Below are 15,617 nucleotides of genomic sequence, written 5' to 3' on the forward strand. Positions count from 1 at the left end.
TTTTATAAATTTTATTAATTTTTTATTTTTATTAATTTTTATTTTTTATTTATTAACGATAATATATATATATTTTAATTATTAATTATAATTTTTATAAATTTTATAAATTTTTATTTTTATTAATTTTTATTTTTTATTTATTAACGATAATATATATATATTTTAATTATTAATTATAATTTTTATAAATTTTATAAATTTTATTTTTTTTATTTTTTATTTATTAACGATAATATATACGGACTCGTCTAATGGTAGGACATTTGATTTTGATTCAAGTAATTCAGGTTCGAATCCTGGGTCTGTAAAATCGATTTGTACTAATATTCAATAAATAATCTAATAAAATATTTTAATAAAATATTAAATAAAATATTTAAATATAATATTTAAATAAAATATTAAATAATAAAATATTAAATAATTAAATATTAAATAATTAAATATTTAAATAAAATATTAAATAATAAAATATTAAATAATTAAATTATTAAAATAAAAAATAATAAAAATAAAATATTAAATAATAAAATATTAAATAATAAAATATTAAATATAAATAAAAGGAAATGTAGCATAATAGGTCAATGTAACTGTTTGTCAAACAGTTGGATGCGGGTTCAAGCCCCGCCATTTTCGTAAAAACATTAAAATCTAATAATATATATTAAAATTATAATTATATAGAGATAATGTATTATATTCGAGGAACTCTAATAAAAATAATAATTTATTAGAAATAAACATAATTTGTTAAGTTCTTCAAAATTTAACTTTAATAAAAATGGTAGAAGCTGCTAAATTTATTGGAGGAGGATTAGCTGCTATTGGAGTTGCTGGTAGTGGAGCTGGTATAGGTACAGTATTTGGATCTTTAATCACAGGATATGCAAGAAACCCTTCTTTAAAACAAGGAATGTTTACATATGCTATTTTAGGATTTGCTTTATCTGAAGCTGTTGCTTTATTTGCTTTAATGATCTCTTTCTTAATTTTATTCTCATAATTATACAATTTAATTAAATGTATTCAGTTTAACTGAAAATAATTAATAATAGTATCATTACAAAAATTAATAGGGTAATTTATAAATATAATAATTTATAGGTTATCCTATTATATTATATTGTTTTATTTAATAAATAATAAAATAAAATTTATAAAAATAATAAATAAAAATAATAAATAAAAATAAATAATAGGTATATAATTTATATAATAATTTGCTCATATTTCTTTAAATAATTTGCTCATATTCCTTTAAATAATAACTAGAAAAATATAATTTATATAATAATTTGCTCATATTTCTTTAAATAATAACTAGAAAAATATAATCAATAAAATAAAATAAAAAATAAATTTATAATTAATTTATATAAATTTATATGATTTATTATTAACTTTTTTAAAATAATAAATAAAAATAAATAATAGATATATAATTAATATAATAATTTGCGCTTATTCCTTAAAATAATAACTAGAAAAATATAATCAATAAAATAAAATAAAAAATAAATTAAAATAAAATTAAAAATTAAAATTTATAAAATTTATAAAATTTATAAAATTAATAAAATTTATAAAAAATAAAAAATAAATTTATAATTAATTTATATAAATTTATATGGTTTATTATTAACTTTTTTAAAATAATAAATTAAAAAAATAAAAAATAAAAATAAATAAAATAAAATAAAAAAAATGGTAGAACAATATTTAATTTTAGGATTTGTATTATTTATATTAGGAACTTTAGGAATAGTAGTTAATAGAAAAAATATAATAGTAATGTTAATGTCATTAGAATTAATGTTATTAAGTATTAATTTTGTATTAATATTGGGTTCAGCTATATTGGATAATATAAGTGGGCAAATATTTGCTTTTTATATACTAGTTGTAGCAGCTGCTGAATCTGCTATAGGTTTATCTATATTAGTAGCTTATTATAGAGTAAGAGGTACAATTTCAGTAAAATTCATAAATTTATTAAGGGGTTAATTATCTATTAATTTTTTATTATATATTTATACCTCCTTATTCATTTATTTCATTATTTTATAAAGCAGATTAGTAAAAGAATGCTATTTCTATAAAATTTATAAATTAATTAAGAGATTTATAACATTCATTTAAATATTATGTATTATATTTCTCTAAATTCATTTATTTAATTATTTTATAAAGCAGATTGTATTTCTTTTTCTAATATATTCTGCTTTATATTCATATTATATCATTATTAATTTTTATTAATTTTATTAATTTTATAAAATTTTAATTTTTATTAATTTTATAAATTTTTAATTTTTATTAATTTTTAATTTTATTAATTTTTAATTTTTATTAATTATTAATTTTTAATTTTTATTAATTTTATTAATTTTTAATTTTTATTAATTTTATTAATTTTATTAATTTTATTATTAGTTTTGTCCCAATCTTCTAAGTGGTTAGGAAATTTGATTTTCATTCAAACAATACAGGTTCAAGTCCTGTTTGGGATATATACACATTTTATATTAATATCTTTTTATTAATATATTCTTTTATTAATATATTCTTTTATAATATAGTATAATGCTATAGTTTAATTGGTAAAAACGATACCCTCATAAGGTGTAGTTGAGGGTTCAATTCCCTCTGGCATTAAATTTATACTATAGTTTTATAAAATTTTTTATTAATAACTTTATAAAAATAATATAATTTAAAATAATTTAGGTTTAATATGGAAATACATTATTAGTTAATATAAATAATTAACTTTTAATCACTTTAAATTATTAAGTGGTAAAATTAGGAAAAACATTATTAGTTAATATAAATAATTAACTTTTAATCACTTTTAATTATTAAGTGAGTAATAAATTAAATTTATTTATAATAAAATATTTATTTAATATATATTATGTATATTAAAAAATGTACTTCTTGTGATGAAATTGGTAGCACATGAAAAATTTAAAATTTTTTGTCGAAAGACATGTGGGTTCGAGTCCCACCAAGAAGATAGAGGTCAGCATATTAAAAATTAAAAAAAAACACCAAACCCAACCGAATTTGAGATTTGTTTAATGTTGATCTCTTTATTATTATTTATTTTCTTTTAATTAAATAATAAATAAAATAAAATTAAAAAAATAAAATTTTATAAAAATTAAAAAAATTAAATTTTATAAAAATTAAAAAAATAAAAATAAAAAATAAAAATCATAAAATTTATAAAATTATAGTATATATTATTTATTTTGATTTATTTTATATTTTTAATATATTGAATTATAATATATAATATTTAAGATAGTTTGGGTAGCTTAAAAGGTCAAAGCTTATCCCTGAAAAGGATAGGAAGTAAGTTCGATTCTTACCCCGGACATTACCTTAATATAAATTTTCTTGAATATTTTTTATAATTATTGTGTTATTATTAATTTAAATATAGTATAGATACTATTAATAGAAAATATTGTAGAGTCATTTTATTATTAATTTTTATATAAATTTTTATTTATATTTAAAATGAGTATTAAAAATGATTCTATAATTCTTTTTTAATACTTTTTATATTAGAGAATTTATTTATTTAAACAGAGAATAGTTTAAAGGTAGAACTCTTGGTTTGGGACTAAGTAGTAGGGGTTCGATTCCCTTTTCTCTGAAAAAATAAAGTAAAAAATAAAGTAAAAATATGTAAAATTATTTATTTATTAAAAATAAAAATTAATAAAAAATAAAAATTTATAAAATTAATAAAATTAATAAAATTAATAAAATTAATAAAATTAATAAAATTAATAAAATAAATAAAATTAATAAAATTAATCAAAATAATTATCCCATAATTAAAATAATATAATAGTAAATAGAATTTTGATAAATTTAATAAATAAATTATATAAAATAAAAATTAAAAAATATAACAAAATATAAATTTATAAAAATATAAACTTTTAAAATAAATAGTATATTATAGAGTTATATATAATAACATAAAGTTTATGTAATATAATAGAGTAAAGAATTTTGATAGATTTAATAAATTAAGTAAATTAATAAAAATTAAATAAAAATTAATTATGTAAATATTAAAAGTTTAGAGTGTATAATAGGGTAAATAATTTTATTTAGGTTTAATAAATTAAGTAAATTAATAAAAATTAATTAAAATAAAATAAAAATTAATAATATAAATATTAAAAGTTAATAGTATATAATAGAATTACAAATTTTGATAGGTTTAATAAATTAAGTAAATTAATAAAAATTAATTAAAATAAAATAAAAATAAAATTAAAATAAAATAAAAATAAATTATGTAAATATTAAAGTTAATAGTATATAATAGAATTACAAATTTTGATAAATAATATAATATAATATAATAAATATAATAAATAAAGGTATTTAGTTCAGTGGTAGAACACCTATCTTACACGTAGGGGGTCAATGGTTCAAGTCCATTAATACCTATAATTATAATATAAATAAATATATATAATAAAAATAATATTTATATATTTATAAAATAAAAATAATAAAATAAAATAAATAAAAAAATTAATTATATTTTTAATATAAATTTTTTAATAGAATTTAATCTAATAAATAAATAAATAATATTTATATAATTATAATATAAATAAATATATATAATAAAAATAATATTTATATATTTATAAAATAAAAATAATAAAATAAAATAAATAAAAAAATTAATTATATTTTAAATATAGATTTTTTAATAGAATTAAATAGAATTTAATCTAATAAATAAATAAATAAATAAATAATAAAATATATTATATAAAAAATAATATTTATATAAATAAAAATAAAAAATAATAATAATGTACGAAACAAGATTTAAAAAAAATTTATCATTGTATAGAAACCTATTAAAAATAAAAGGTTTAGGTAAATTTAAAATATTTAATATATGTCAAATATTGGGTATAAATCCTAATATAGAATACAGTAAATTATCAGAACATTATATTGACGAACTAAATTTATTATTAGCTAATATCAAAAAACAAGATTATAATAGTATTTTAGAAAATGTTAATATAGACAATACAAATACTCGAATTAATAATAAAAATATTGATAAAAATAAATTAAATTTATATTTATTTAATAAAAATAGTACTTTTAATAAATCTACTAAAAATATAGTATTAATTGAAGAAAATTTAAATGATTATGAATCTTCTCAAATTAATACACTAATTCAAATTAATGCATTAAGAGGAAGACGAATTAAAATGGGATATCCTTCTAAAGGTCAAAGAACAAGATCTAATGCTATAACAGCTAAACGAATAAATAAGCGATTAATAAAAAAATAATAGGATTTAATAGTTTTATAATATAATTATAATTTAATTATTATTAACATCATTATATAATATTCATAATTTAATTATTATTAACATCATTATATAATATTCATAATTAAACTATAGAGTAGATAATAGTATATTACATTAATTATTATTTATTTTATAGTTTAATTATTACTTTTTTTATTTTTAATATTTTATTTTTAATATTTTATTTTTAATATTTTATTTTTAATATTTTATTTTAATTTTTAATAAATTTTAATTTTTTATAAATTTTAATTTTTATTTATTTTTAATATATTTTTATAATATATAAAAAGAAAAAACTAAAATGAGTAAACATATTAATGAACTTTATTATACTATTCTATATAGTATTTTAACTTGAATATTAACTTCCATAATTATATATAATAAAATAGAAATTATAATATCATGATATATTAAATATTTGAATATAGATATATCATTAATTTATATACAAATATCTGAAGCATTTATTATTTATATTAAATTATCATTGTTATGAGGATTTTATGGAACATTATTTATTATTATATTATTAAATTTTTTATATATTAGATCCGCATTATATAAATATGAAGAATATAATATAAAAAAATTTGTTATTATTTTTATATTTTTAATTATTCCGATGATTAATATAATAATTCAACCTTTATTTTTAAAATATTTAATTTTATATTTTAGTAGTTTTCAAAATTCTTATTATAATCTTACTTTAATGCAAAATATACAAGATTTTTATAATCTTATTTATAATAGTACTATATTATTATATTTATTTTCTTTTACACCTTTAATATTTTATTATTTATCTCAATTAAATATTATTCAATTATCATCTATAAAAAATATACGAAAATATATTCATTTCTCTTTATTAATATTATCTGCATTAATAACACCTCCGGATATTATAACTCTTATTATAATTTGTATACCTCTTAGTATTTTATTTGAATTTACATTATTAATATCTTACTTAATATTTACAATTAAAAATAATAAATAATTTAAAGAATATAATAGAATTTTAATTTTTATAGTTAAAAATAATAAATATTTATAATAATAATTAATAAAATATAATAAATTATATTAAATAAAATATAATAAATATTTATAATAATAATTAATTATATTTTTAATAATAATAATAAATTATATAAAATATAATAAATGTATAATTTTACTTTAATTAAATATTCTAAATATACACTAAAATAAAATGTAAGTTAAATTTATATTATATATTATTAAATTAATAAAATTTTATTATTTTTTAATTAAAATATTATTATTTATTATTATTATTTTAAATATAACAAATAAAATATTTATACTTATAAGAGCCAGTAGCTCAGTTGGTTAGAGCTATCCCCTCATAAGGGAAGGGTCGGAGGTTCAAATCCTCCCTGGCTTAATTAATATAAAATATAAAAATAAGGTATATAGTGAGTATTCATTAATAAATAAAAATAATAAATAATTATTAAAATTATTGAAATTATTAAAATTATTAAAATTATTGAAATTATTAAAATTATTAAAATAATAAAAATTATTAAAATTATTAAAATTATTAAAATTATTAAAATTATTAAAATAATTAAAATTATAAAAATAATAACAAATTTTGCTGAAATTCTAATTAAGTAAATATTCAATAAAATATAATATAATAAATATGGTATATAGTTAGTATTTATTAATAAATAAAAATAATAAATAATTATTAAAATTATTAAAATTATTAAAATTATTAAAATTATTAAAATTATTAAAATTATTAAAATAATTAAAATTATAAAAATATCAAGTTTGCTGAAATTCTAATTAAGTAAATATTCAATAAAATATAATATAATAAATATTCAATAAAATATAATATAATAAATATTCAATAAAATATAATATAATAAATATGATATATAGTTAGTATTTATTAATAAATAAAAATAATAAAAATAATAAAAATTATTAAAATTATAAAAATATATTTAAAAATATAAAATATATAATATCAAGTTTGCTGAAATTCTAATTAAGTAAATATCCAATAAAATAATAAATAATATATTAAATAACTATATTAATGTTATATTTTAATATATTGTAGTAATTATATTTAATATTATAGTAATTTATAGTTTATAATAGTAATAATAAGTATATAATAGTAATAATAAGTTTTGAGATATTTTTAATTTAAGAATAAAATAATTAATTATTTTTATATTATAGTAATTTATAGTTTATAATAGTAATTAATAGTGTATAATAGTAATAATAAGTATATAATAGTAATAATAAATTTTGAGATGTTTTTAGTTTAAAAATAAAATAATTAAATAAATAAATTTTATAAATTTTATAAAAAATAAAATAATAAAATAATATAATAATATAATAATATAATAATATAATAATATAATAATATAATAATATAATAATATAATAATATAATAATATAATGGTTCGTAGCTCAGAGGAAGAGCATCTAGCTTTTAACTAGAGGGTCGGGATTTCGAAACTCCTCGAACCAAATCATGAGTAGAGCAATTTGAAAAGGAGTATGAAAATCAAATTTTATGTCAAATAAAAATACTAGAAATATTACCATTACTCCTGAAGATGTAAATAAAAATATTAATATCGAAACAGGAAATAGTAAAAAATCAGTAAAAATAAATGTTACAATAAAACATATAGGACATAAAACTGGTGAATTTGCGGTATCTAAAATACCTGCTGTTTACAAAAGAAAATCTAAACGAAAATAATATTAAATAATTATATTTATAATATATTATTTATTTATAATATATTATTTATTTATAATATTTATTTATATATTATAATAATAATAATTCTTAAATTTATAATAATATATTAATTTATATACTTCATTATATATTTTTATATATATTATAATAATAATAATTCTTAAAATTATAATAATATATTAATTTATATACTTCATTATATATTTTTATATATATATTATTAATAATAGTAAATTATATTTATAATAGTATAGTGTACTATTTATTTAAACAATTCATATTACTAAAAATACATATTTTATAATATTTATATAATATTTATATAATATTTATTAATTTAATATTTAAATATTTAATCATATTTATATTATATAAAAATAAAAATTATATAAATATAATAAATAAAATATAAAAATAGAATAAAATAAAAAATAATAAAAAATGGCAAAAAAAATAAATCCTAATAGGTTTAGATTAGGTTCTAAATTTTTATGATGATCAATTTCTTATTTAAATTTACAAAATAAAGGTTATAGAAAAATAGGTAGAGAATTATTACATAATGATTTATTAATTAGAAAATATATTGAAAATGTTAATAAATCATTTAATATATTAACTTCGGATATTGTTATAAGTAGAAAACCTTTATTAAAAAATAATTTAAATATTAATAAAAGATCGAATATATTTGATCAATTAATTAAAAATAATAAAAAATCAAATAAAAAATATATTAATTATTGTAATTTATATTTTAATAATAATAATAACACAAATATAAATTTTAATAATTTTAATAATATTAATTCAAATTCTTATATAAATAATGAACATATTGAAATATCTTATTTAATTAAATTATGTGATAATAATGTTGCCTCAAATAACCTATTATTAAATTTAGATAATAATAAATTTAAACAAATTAAACAAAATATTGAAAATAATTTATATTTAGATTTATTAAGAAAAATTAATTTTTATCAATTAAAAAATATATTTAAATATTCACAAATAATTTTCATTAAAAAAATAAGTATAAATAATGTTAATTTATTAGTATATTATTTATTAAATGAAATTCTTAATAATATTAATCATATAAATTATAATATAAAATTAAATATTAAAGAAGCACCTAAAATCACCTCTAATAATAAATTATTAGCTAATTATATTTCTTTAGAATTATACCAAAAACCTAACCAACATAAATCTATATTATTAAAAACTTTAAGAAATTTATAAATTAATATTTATTTATTTAATTATTTTATTATTTTCAGTTTATATATTTACAATTTATATTACAATATGTAAACTGAAAATATTACATTAATATATTCTAATATTATTTTTAATATATCAAAATAGTATAATAGGTATATAAATAATAAAAATAAATAAAAATAAAATTAAAAATAAAAATTTATAAATATATATTTTATATAAAAATTCATTAAATAATCATTAGAGTAAATAATTAATAAAATATTAAAATAATAATTAATAAAATATTAAAATACTATAAATAAAAGGAAAATAGTGCAATAAAATATATAATATAAAAATAATTAAATAATTAATTATAATAATAATTTATAAATAATTAATAAAATATAAAAATAATATAAAAATTATATAAAAATTATATAAAAATTATATAAAAATTATATAAAAATTATATAAAAATGCTGAAATAATTATTAGGTATATAATTAATAAAATAGTTTTGATATATTTTAATTAAATAAAAATTATATAAAAATGTTTCCTCAAAATTCTTATTTGGTATATAATTAATAAAATAGTTTTGATATATTTTAATATATTAAAATAATTAAATTATTATTAGGTATATAATTATATAAAATAGTTTTGATATATTTTAATTAAATAAAATAATAAAAATTAATAATAATTATATAAAATAAAAATTTATAAATATATATTTTATATAAAAATTCATTAAATAGTCATTAGAGTAAATAGTTAATAAAATAGTTAAAGATAAATAATTAATAAAATAGGAAAGATATATTAAAATAATTAAATTATTTATAGGTAAATAATTAATAAAATAGTTTTGATATATTTTAATAAAATAAAATAATTAAAATAAAATAATTAAAATTAATAATAATTATATAAAATAGTTTTGATATATTTTAATTAAATAAATATAATAAAAATAAAATAATTAAAATTAATAATAATTATATAAAATAGTTTTGATATATTTTAATTAAATAAAATAATTAAAATTAATAATAAAAATAAAATAAAAATAAAAAAACAAATAAAAAATTAAAAAATAATAAAAAATGATAGGTTTATTAAGTAAAGTTAATATCATTGATAATAGTGGAGGATTAGAAGGTAAATGTATTAAAATAATAAAACCTAAAAGTACTAAATCGGGTAGAAAACAAAGATTAGCTAAAGTTGGAGATGTTATATTAGTAACTATAACTAAAACTTTACCTTTATCATCTACATCATTATCAAATACAACACAAAAAAATAAAAATTTAAAAGGAAGTATATATAAAGCATTAATAGTAAGAACAAAAATAGAATCAAATAAACAAATTATATATTCTAAAAAACCTACTACAAATTATTTAAATATACAAAATTTTTATAATAATGAAATAACACAAAACTCATTATTTAAACCATATAATTATAAAAATAAAGTCGATACTGGAGTTAGAAACAAATTTGATGATAATTCTGTAGTTTTAATTAATATTAAAAATAATGATTATACTCCTATTGGTACTAGAATTAAAGGTCCTATTTGTAAAAGTATTCGAAAAAGAAAAGGTTGTACTAAAATCGTTTCTATTACTAAATAATATTATATTTTAATATTTATTTTTATAATATTATATTTTAATATTATATTATATTTTAATATTTATTTTTATAATATTATATTTTTAAATAAATTATATTTTAATATTTATTTTTATAATATTATATTTTTAAATAATATTATATTTTAATATTATATTATATTTTAATATTTATTTTTATAATATTATATTTTTAAATAAATTATATTTTAATATTTATTTTTATAATATTATATTTTTAAATAATATTATATTTTAATATTATAATATTTAGTATTTTTTTTATATAATTATAATTATATAAATTAATTAAATTATTATGAAATAATATAAATTATATTATTTTTTATAAAAAAAAATAAAAACAAATTAAATAAAAAATGTATTATAAAGAATTGGTAAAAAATCGAAATAGATTATTAACAAATGATTTAATAATAAAATTTCCTTTAATATCACCAGATAAAAAACAATTCAAACATATTAAAAGTATTGAAATAATATCTAATTTAGATAATAAGCCATATAAAGAATTAGATAAAACGAGATCAAAATTAAGAATATTTACAACATATTTTATGTTATCTCGAATTTTTACTCAATTACCGACATTTATAAAAGCTAAAAAATCTGTAGCTAATTTTAATGTTAGAGAAGGTATGGAAGTAGGAGTTAAATTAAATTTAAGGGATAAAAATATGGAAAGATGATTAAAAAAATGATTAGTATTATTATCTTCTAATTCAATTATTTCTTCTTCCCCTTTAAAAGAGAATAAATATAAATTTGATAAAACATTTGATATACAAAAAGATTTTTCTTTATCTAATATATTCGCTATACAACCATATAATGGTTTTTTATGAAATTTTAAAAATATTATTGAAAATATCCAAAAAGATTACAAAATAGATAATAAAATGGAAAGTAATATTAATGATAATAATTTATCTAATTTATATAAATTAAAATTTTATAATAATAATACTTTATCAATAATATCTAATTTTTATCCTAATTTTTCCTCTAATTATCAGTTTAATAAAGATTTATTAATTAATTCTAATAATAGAGAATCTCTTACTTTTCATTTAAAAACTATACCATTAAATACTGGACTTCATATTAGAGTAAAATTTAATCATATATATAATAAGCAATATAATAAAGATTATAAGAATTTTATTCTTTCTTATTATTTAATTCCTTCTTTTTAAGAATAAATTAATAATATTTATATTTTTACCGTGGATATATTATATATTTTTATATATTTCCGCGGTTAATATTTATCAAATTTATTTTATTTTTATATTATTTTTTATTTTTTAAATTATATTTTTTATAAATTTTTATTTTTTTTAATTTTTTATTTTATATTATTTATTCCATTATATACTATAAACTTTTTATATTAATTATATTTTTTATAAATTAATATTTTGTTATATTTATCCTTTAAAAATAAAGGAAATAATTTACTTTATTATAAACTATAAATTTAAAAGATTTATATTTTAATTATTATTTACTTTATTATAAACTATAAATTTAAAAGATTTATATTTTAATTATTATTTACTTAATTAATATTTTAATTATTATTTACTTAATTAATATTTTAATTATTATTTACTTAATTAATATTTTAATTATTATTTACTTTATTAATATTTCAGTAAATAGGAGCAAATTATTAATTTTAATTTATTTTTATTTATTAAATTTATCAAAATTCTTTATTTTATTATATACTATAAATTTATAGAGTTATATTTAAATTATTATTTACTTTATTATAATTTATTAATTTTAATTTTTTATAAATTTTAATTTTAATTTATTCAATTTATCAAAATTCTTTACTCTATAATAATTAATAAATTTGAAAGATTTATATTTTAATTATTATTTACTTTATTCATATTTCAGCAAATAATTTACTTTATTATAAACTATAAATTTAAAAGATTTATATTTTAATTATTATTTACTTTATTATAATTTATTAATTTTAATTTTTTATAAATTTTAATTTTAATTTATTAAATTTATCAAAATTCTTTACTTTATTATAATTAATAAATTTGAAAGATTTATATTTTAATTATTATTTACTTTATTATAATTTATAAATTTGAAAATAATAAAATTATATTTTTTATAAATTTTAATTTTTTATAAATTTTAATTTTAATTTATTCAATTTATCAAAATTCTTTACTTTATTATAATTAATAAATTTGAAAATAATAAAATTAATATTTTTTGTATTTAATTTTGTTTATTAATTATATATTTAATAAGAGTTTATAGATAATTAATAAAAGGAGAATAATTTGATAATTTAAATTATTTTAATAATTTTTATAAAATTTTTATTTTTTTATAATTTTATTTTATTTAATTATAAATCTATTAATAATTTTATGGAAACAAATATGAATAAATATTTATTTTAATAATTATTATTAATTTTTATTATTTTATTTTATTAAAATATATCAAAACTATTTTATTGATTATACCCCTATTAATTTTATATGAATAAATATTTATTTTAATAATTTTTATTTTTTATAATTTGATATTATTTATTTAATTATATACCTATTTATAATTTCAGCAAATATGAATAAATATTTATTTTAATAATTTTTATAAAATTTTTATTTTAATAATTTTTATTTTTTATAATTTTATATTATTTATTTAATTATATATCTATTTATAATTTTATGGAAACAAATATGAATAAATATTTATTTTAATATTTTTTATTTTTTATAATTTTATATTATTTACTTTATAATTAACTGTTAATATTTAATTTATTTTTATAATAAAAAATACCTTATCAATTATTTAATAATATTTAAATATTTATAATATTTTCTAATATAAAATTAGAAATTACTCTAATTTCTTAACTTATTAAACTATATTCTCATTTTATTTGTTCAAAAATATAGCAGAGTTAACAAACGGTTTTGTTCCCAGGCTCATGACCTAGTGGTTAAGGTGGTTCGACTCCCCTCTCTGCAATATAGGAAAATTAATTATTCTTTATTTATATTTTTTAATTTTTATAAAAAATTTATTTTATTAAAATTATTAAAATTATTTAATTAAAATTATTTAATTAAAATTATTTAATTAAAATTATTTAATTATTTTTTTATATTTTTTAATTTTTATAAAAAATTTATTTTATTAAAATTATTAAAATCATTTATTCAAATAATGGTTAAAATTAATGTAGAAAGGTTTAATATATTTTATATATTTTATATATAACATAATTAATATTAATTTTTAGGTTCAATTCCTAAAACTACAATATGTTAAAAAAATTAATTATAAATAATGATTTTCCTGTTCCAGGACAATTAAGTTTTCAAGATCCTGCTAGTCCAGTATTTGAAGAAATTATAAATTTCCATAATTATGTATTTGTTTATATGACTTTTATATTTTTTGGAGTATTTTGAATATTAATCGAATTATTAAGAAATTTTAATAAAGTAAATAGGTTTATTTCACATAAATTTATGATTCATGGTACTTTAATTGAATTAATATGAACAGTTACACCAGCTTTAGTATTAGTAGGTATAGCTTTTCCTTCATTTAAATTATTATATTTAATGGATGAAGTAATTGATCCAGCTATTACTATTAAAGTAGTAGGTCATCAATGATATTGAAGTTATGAATACAGTGATTATGTATCTTCTGATGATCAAGAAAGTACTATAGCTTTTGATTCTTATATGGTACCTGAAGATGATTTAGAATTAGGTGATTTAAGATTATTAGAAGTTGATAATAGAGTAGTATTACCAAAAAATACTCATGTTAGAGTAATAGTAACATCAGCAGATGTAATTCATTCTTGAGCTGTACCTTCATTAGGAGTAAAAATAGATGCTATACCAGGAAGATTAAATCAAACAAGTTTTTTAGCTTATAGAAATGGTGTATTTTATGGACAATGTAGTGAAATATGTGGTATTGGACATTCAGTAATGCCTATTGCTATTGAAGTAGTTGATTTAGAAAATTACTGTACTTATATAGACAATTTAATTCAAGAAGCTAGAGAAGAATAATTTTATTATTAAAATATTCTTATAAATTTAAAAATTATATATTTTTAATTTAATTTTATTATTTTTTATAAAGTATTTTTATAATTTTATAAGTTTATTATCAATAATTTTTCTCATTATTATTATAGAGTAAACTCCTTATTACATTAATTTTTATTATAATTCATTATTATTATAATTCATTATTGTAGTAAGGAGTTTACTTTATTTTTATTTGTTATTAAGCAGGTTAATTTACTGTTTATATTGCAATTATAATTATTAGAATAATTTAATATAAAATAATAAAATTATATTAAATTTATAATTTATAAAATAAATAAAAATAATATAAAAATTATATAATAAAAGGGAAATAATATTTAAGTATATATTCGAATTAAGAATTTTGATAAATTTAATAAATAAAAATAATAACCATAATTTGTAGTATATAATAGAATAAATAATTTATTGAAAGATAAATTTAATAAA

General features: G+C 12.2%; 9 protein-coding genes and 11 non-coding genes across 20 annotated transcripts; all 20 read left to right on the top strand. All coding sequences in view use genetic code 4, as the record gives it.

The window, feature by feature from the left end:
* Nucleotides 1-240: 240 nt before the first annotated feature.
* Nucleotides 241-311, top strand: trnQ. Its single transcript has one exon. It is a non-coding gene; the product is annotated as a tRNA-Gln (tRNA).
* A 257-nt stretch (nucleotides 312-568) lies between these two features.
* trnD lies at nucleotides 569-642 on the top strand. Its single transcript has one exon. It is a non-coding gene; the product is annotated as a tRNA-Asp (tRNA).
* A 145-nt stretch (nucleotides 643-787) lies between these two features.
* atp9 (ATP synthase F0 subunit 9) lies at nucleotides 788-1,009 on the top strand. The gene has a single exon. It carries the CDS (start codon nucleotides 788-790, stop codon nucleotides 1,007-1,009), a length of 222 nt encoding a protein of 73 aa, NP_696975.1.
* A 701-nt stretch (nucleotides 1,010-1,710) lies between these two features.
* Nucleotides 1,711-2,010, top strand: nad4L (NADH dehydrogenase subunit 4L). Its single transcript has one exon. The coding sequence runs from the start codon at nucleotides 1,711-1,713 to the stop codon at nucleotides 2,008-2,010; it is 300 nt and encodes a 99-aa protein (NP_696976.1).
* A 433-nt stretch (nucleotides 2,011-2,443) lies between these two features.
* On the top strand, nucleotides 2,444-2,516 carry trnE. Its single transcript has one exon. It is a non-coding gene; the product is annotated as a tRNA-Glu (tRNA).
* Nucleotides 2,517-2,588: 72 nt separating this feature from the next.
* trnM lies at nucleotides 2,589-2,661 on the top strand. The gene has a single exon. It is a non-coding gene; the product is annotated as a tRNA-Met (tRNA).
* Nucleotides 2,662-2,939: 278 nt separating this feature from the next.
* On the top strand, nucleotides 2,940-3,022 carry trnL. The gene has a single exon. It is a non-coding gene; the product is annotated as a tRNA-Leu (tRNA).
* A 293-nt stretch (nucleotides 3,023-3,315) lies between these two features.
* Nucleotides 3,316-3,388, top strand: trnF. The gene has a single exon. It is a non-coding gene; the product is annotated as a tRNA-Phe (tRNA).
* A 212-nt stretch (nucleotides 3,389-3,600) lies between these two features.
* On the top strand, nucleotides 3,601-3,671 carry trnP. The gene has a single exon. It is a non-coding gene; the product is annotated as a tRNA-Pro (tRNA).
* Nucleotides 3,672-4,410: 739 nt separating this feature from the next.
* Nucleotides 4,411-4,482, top strand: trnV. Its single transcript has one exon. It is a non-coding gene; the product is annotated as a tRNA-Val (tRNA).
* Nucleotides 4,483-4,859: 377 nt separating this feature from the next.
* rps13 (ribosomal protein S13) lies at nucleotides 4,860-5,360 on the top strand. Its single transcript has one exon. It carries the CDS (start codon nucleotides 4,860-4,862, stop codon nucleotides 5,358-5,360), a length of 501 nt encoding a protein of 166 aa, NP_696977.1.
* A 328-nt stretch (nucleotides 5,361-5,688) lies between these two features.
* mttB (SecY-independent transporter protein) lies at nucleotides 5,689-6,393 on the top strand. The gene has a single exon. It carries the CDS (start codon nucleotides 5,689-5,691, stop codon nucleotides 6,391-6,393), a length of 705 nt encoding a protein of 234 aa, NP_696978.1.
* Nucleotides 6,394-6,730: 337 nt separating this feature from the next.
* Nucleotides 6,731-6,804, top strand: trnM. Its single transcript has one exon. It is a non-coding gene; the product is annotated as a tRNA-Met (tRNA).
* A 1,051-nt stretch (nucleotides 6,805-7,855) lies between these two features.
* trnK lies at nucleotides 7,856-7,927 on the top strand. The gene has a single exon. It is a non-coding gene; the product is annotated as a tRNA-Lys (tRNA).
* A 3-nt stretch (nucleotides 7,928-7,930) lies between these two features.
* On the top strand, nucleotides 7,931-8,164 carry rps19 (ribosomal protein S19). The gene has a single exon. The coding sequence runs from the start codon at nucleotides 7,931-7,933 to the stop codon at nucleotides 8,162-8,164; it is 234 nt and encodes a 77-aa protein (NP_696979.1).
* Nucleotides 8,165-8,608: 444 nt separating this feature from the next.
* orf269 lies at nucleotides 8,609-9,418 on the top strand. Its single transcript has one exon. The coding sequence runs from the start codon at nucleotides 8,609-8,611 to the stop codon at nucleotides 9,416-9,418; it is 810 nt and encodes a 269-aa protein (NP_696980.1).
* Nucleotides 9,419-10,494: 1,076 nt separating this feature from the next.
* On the top strand, nucleotides 10,495-11,031 carry rpl14 (ribosomal protein L14). The gene has a single exon. The coding sequence runs from the start codon at nucleotides 10,495-10,497 to the stop codon at nucleotides 11,029-11,031; it is 537 nt and encodes a 178-aa protein (NP_696981.1).
* Nucleotides 11,032-11,411: 380 nt separating this feature from the next.
* rpl5 (ribosomal protein L5) lies at nucleotides 11,412-12,248 on the top strand. Its single transcript has one exon. The coding sequence runs from the start codon at nucleotides 11,412-11,414 to the stop codon at nucleotides 12,246-12,248; it is 837 nt and encodes a 278-aa protein (NP_696982.1).
* A 1,753-nt stretch (nucleotides 12,249-14,001) lies between these two features.
* Nucleotides 14,002-14,076, top strand: trnM. Its single transcript has one exon. It is a non-coding gene; the product is annotated as a tRNA-Met (tRNA).
* A 296-nt stretch (nucleotides 14,077-14,372) lies between these two features.
* Nucleotides 14,373-15,143, top strand: cox2 (cytochrome c oxidase subunit 2). The gene has a single exon. The coding sequence runs from the start codon at nucleotides 14,373-14,375 to the stop codon at nucleotides 15,141-15,143; it is 771 nt and encodes a 256-aa protein (NP_696983.1).
* The last annotated feature ends 474 nt before the right edge of the window (nucleotides 15,144-15,617 follow it).

Source organism: Monosiga brevicollis, mitochondrion (genome assembly GCF_000002865.3).
Source record: "Monosiga brevicollis strain ATCC 50154 mitochondrion, complete genome".
Lineage (NCBI taxonomy): Eukaryota > Choanoflagellata > Craspedida > Salpingoecidae > Monosiga > Monosiga brevicollis.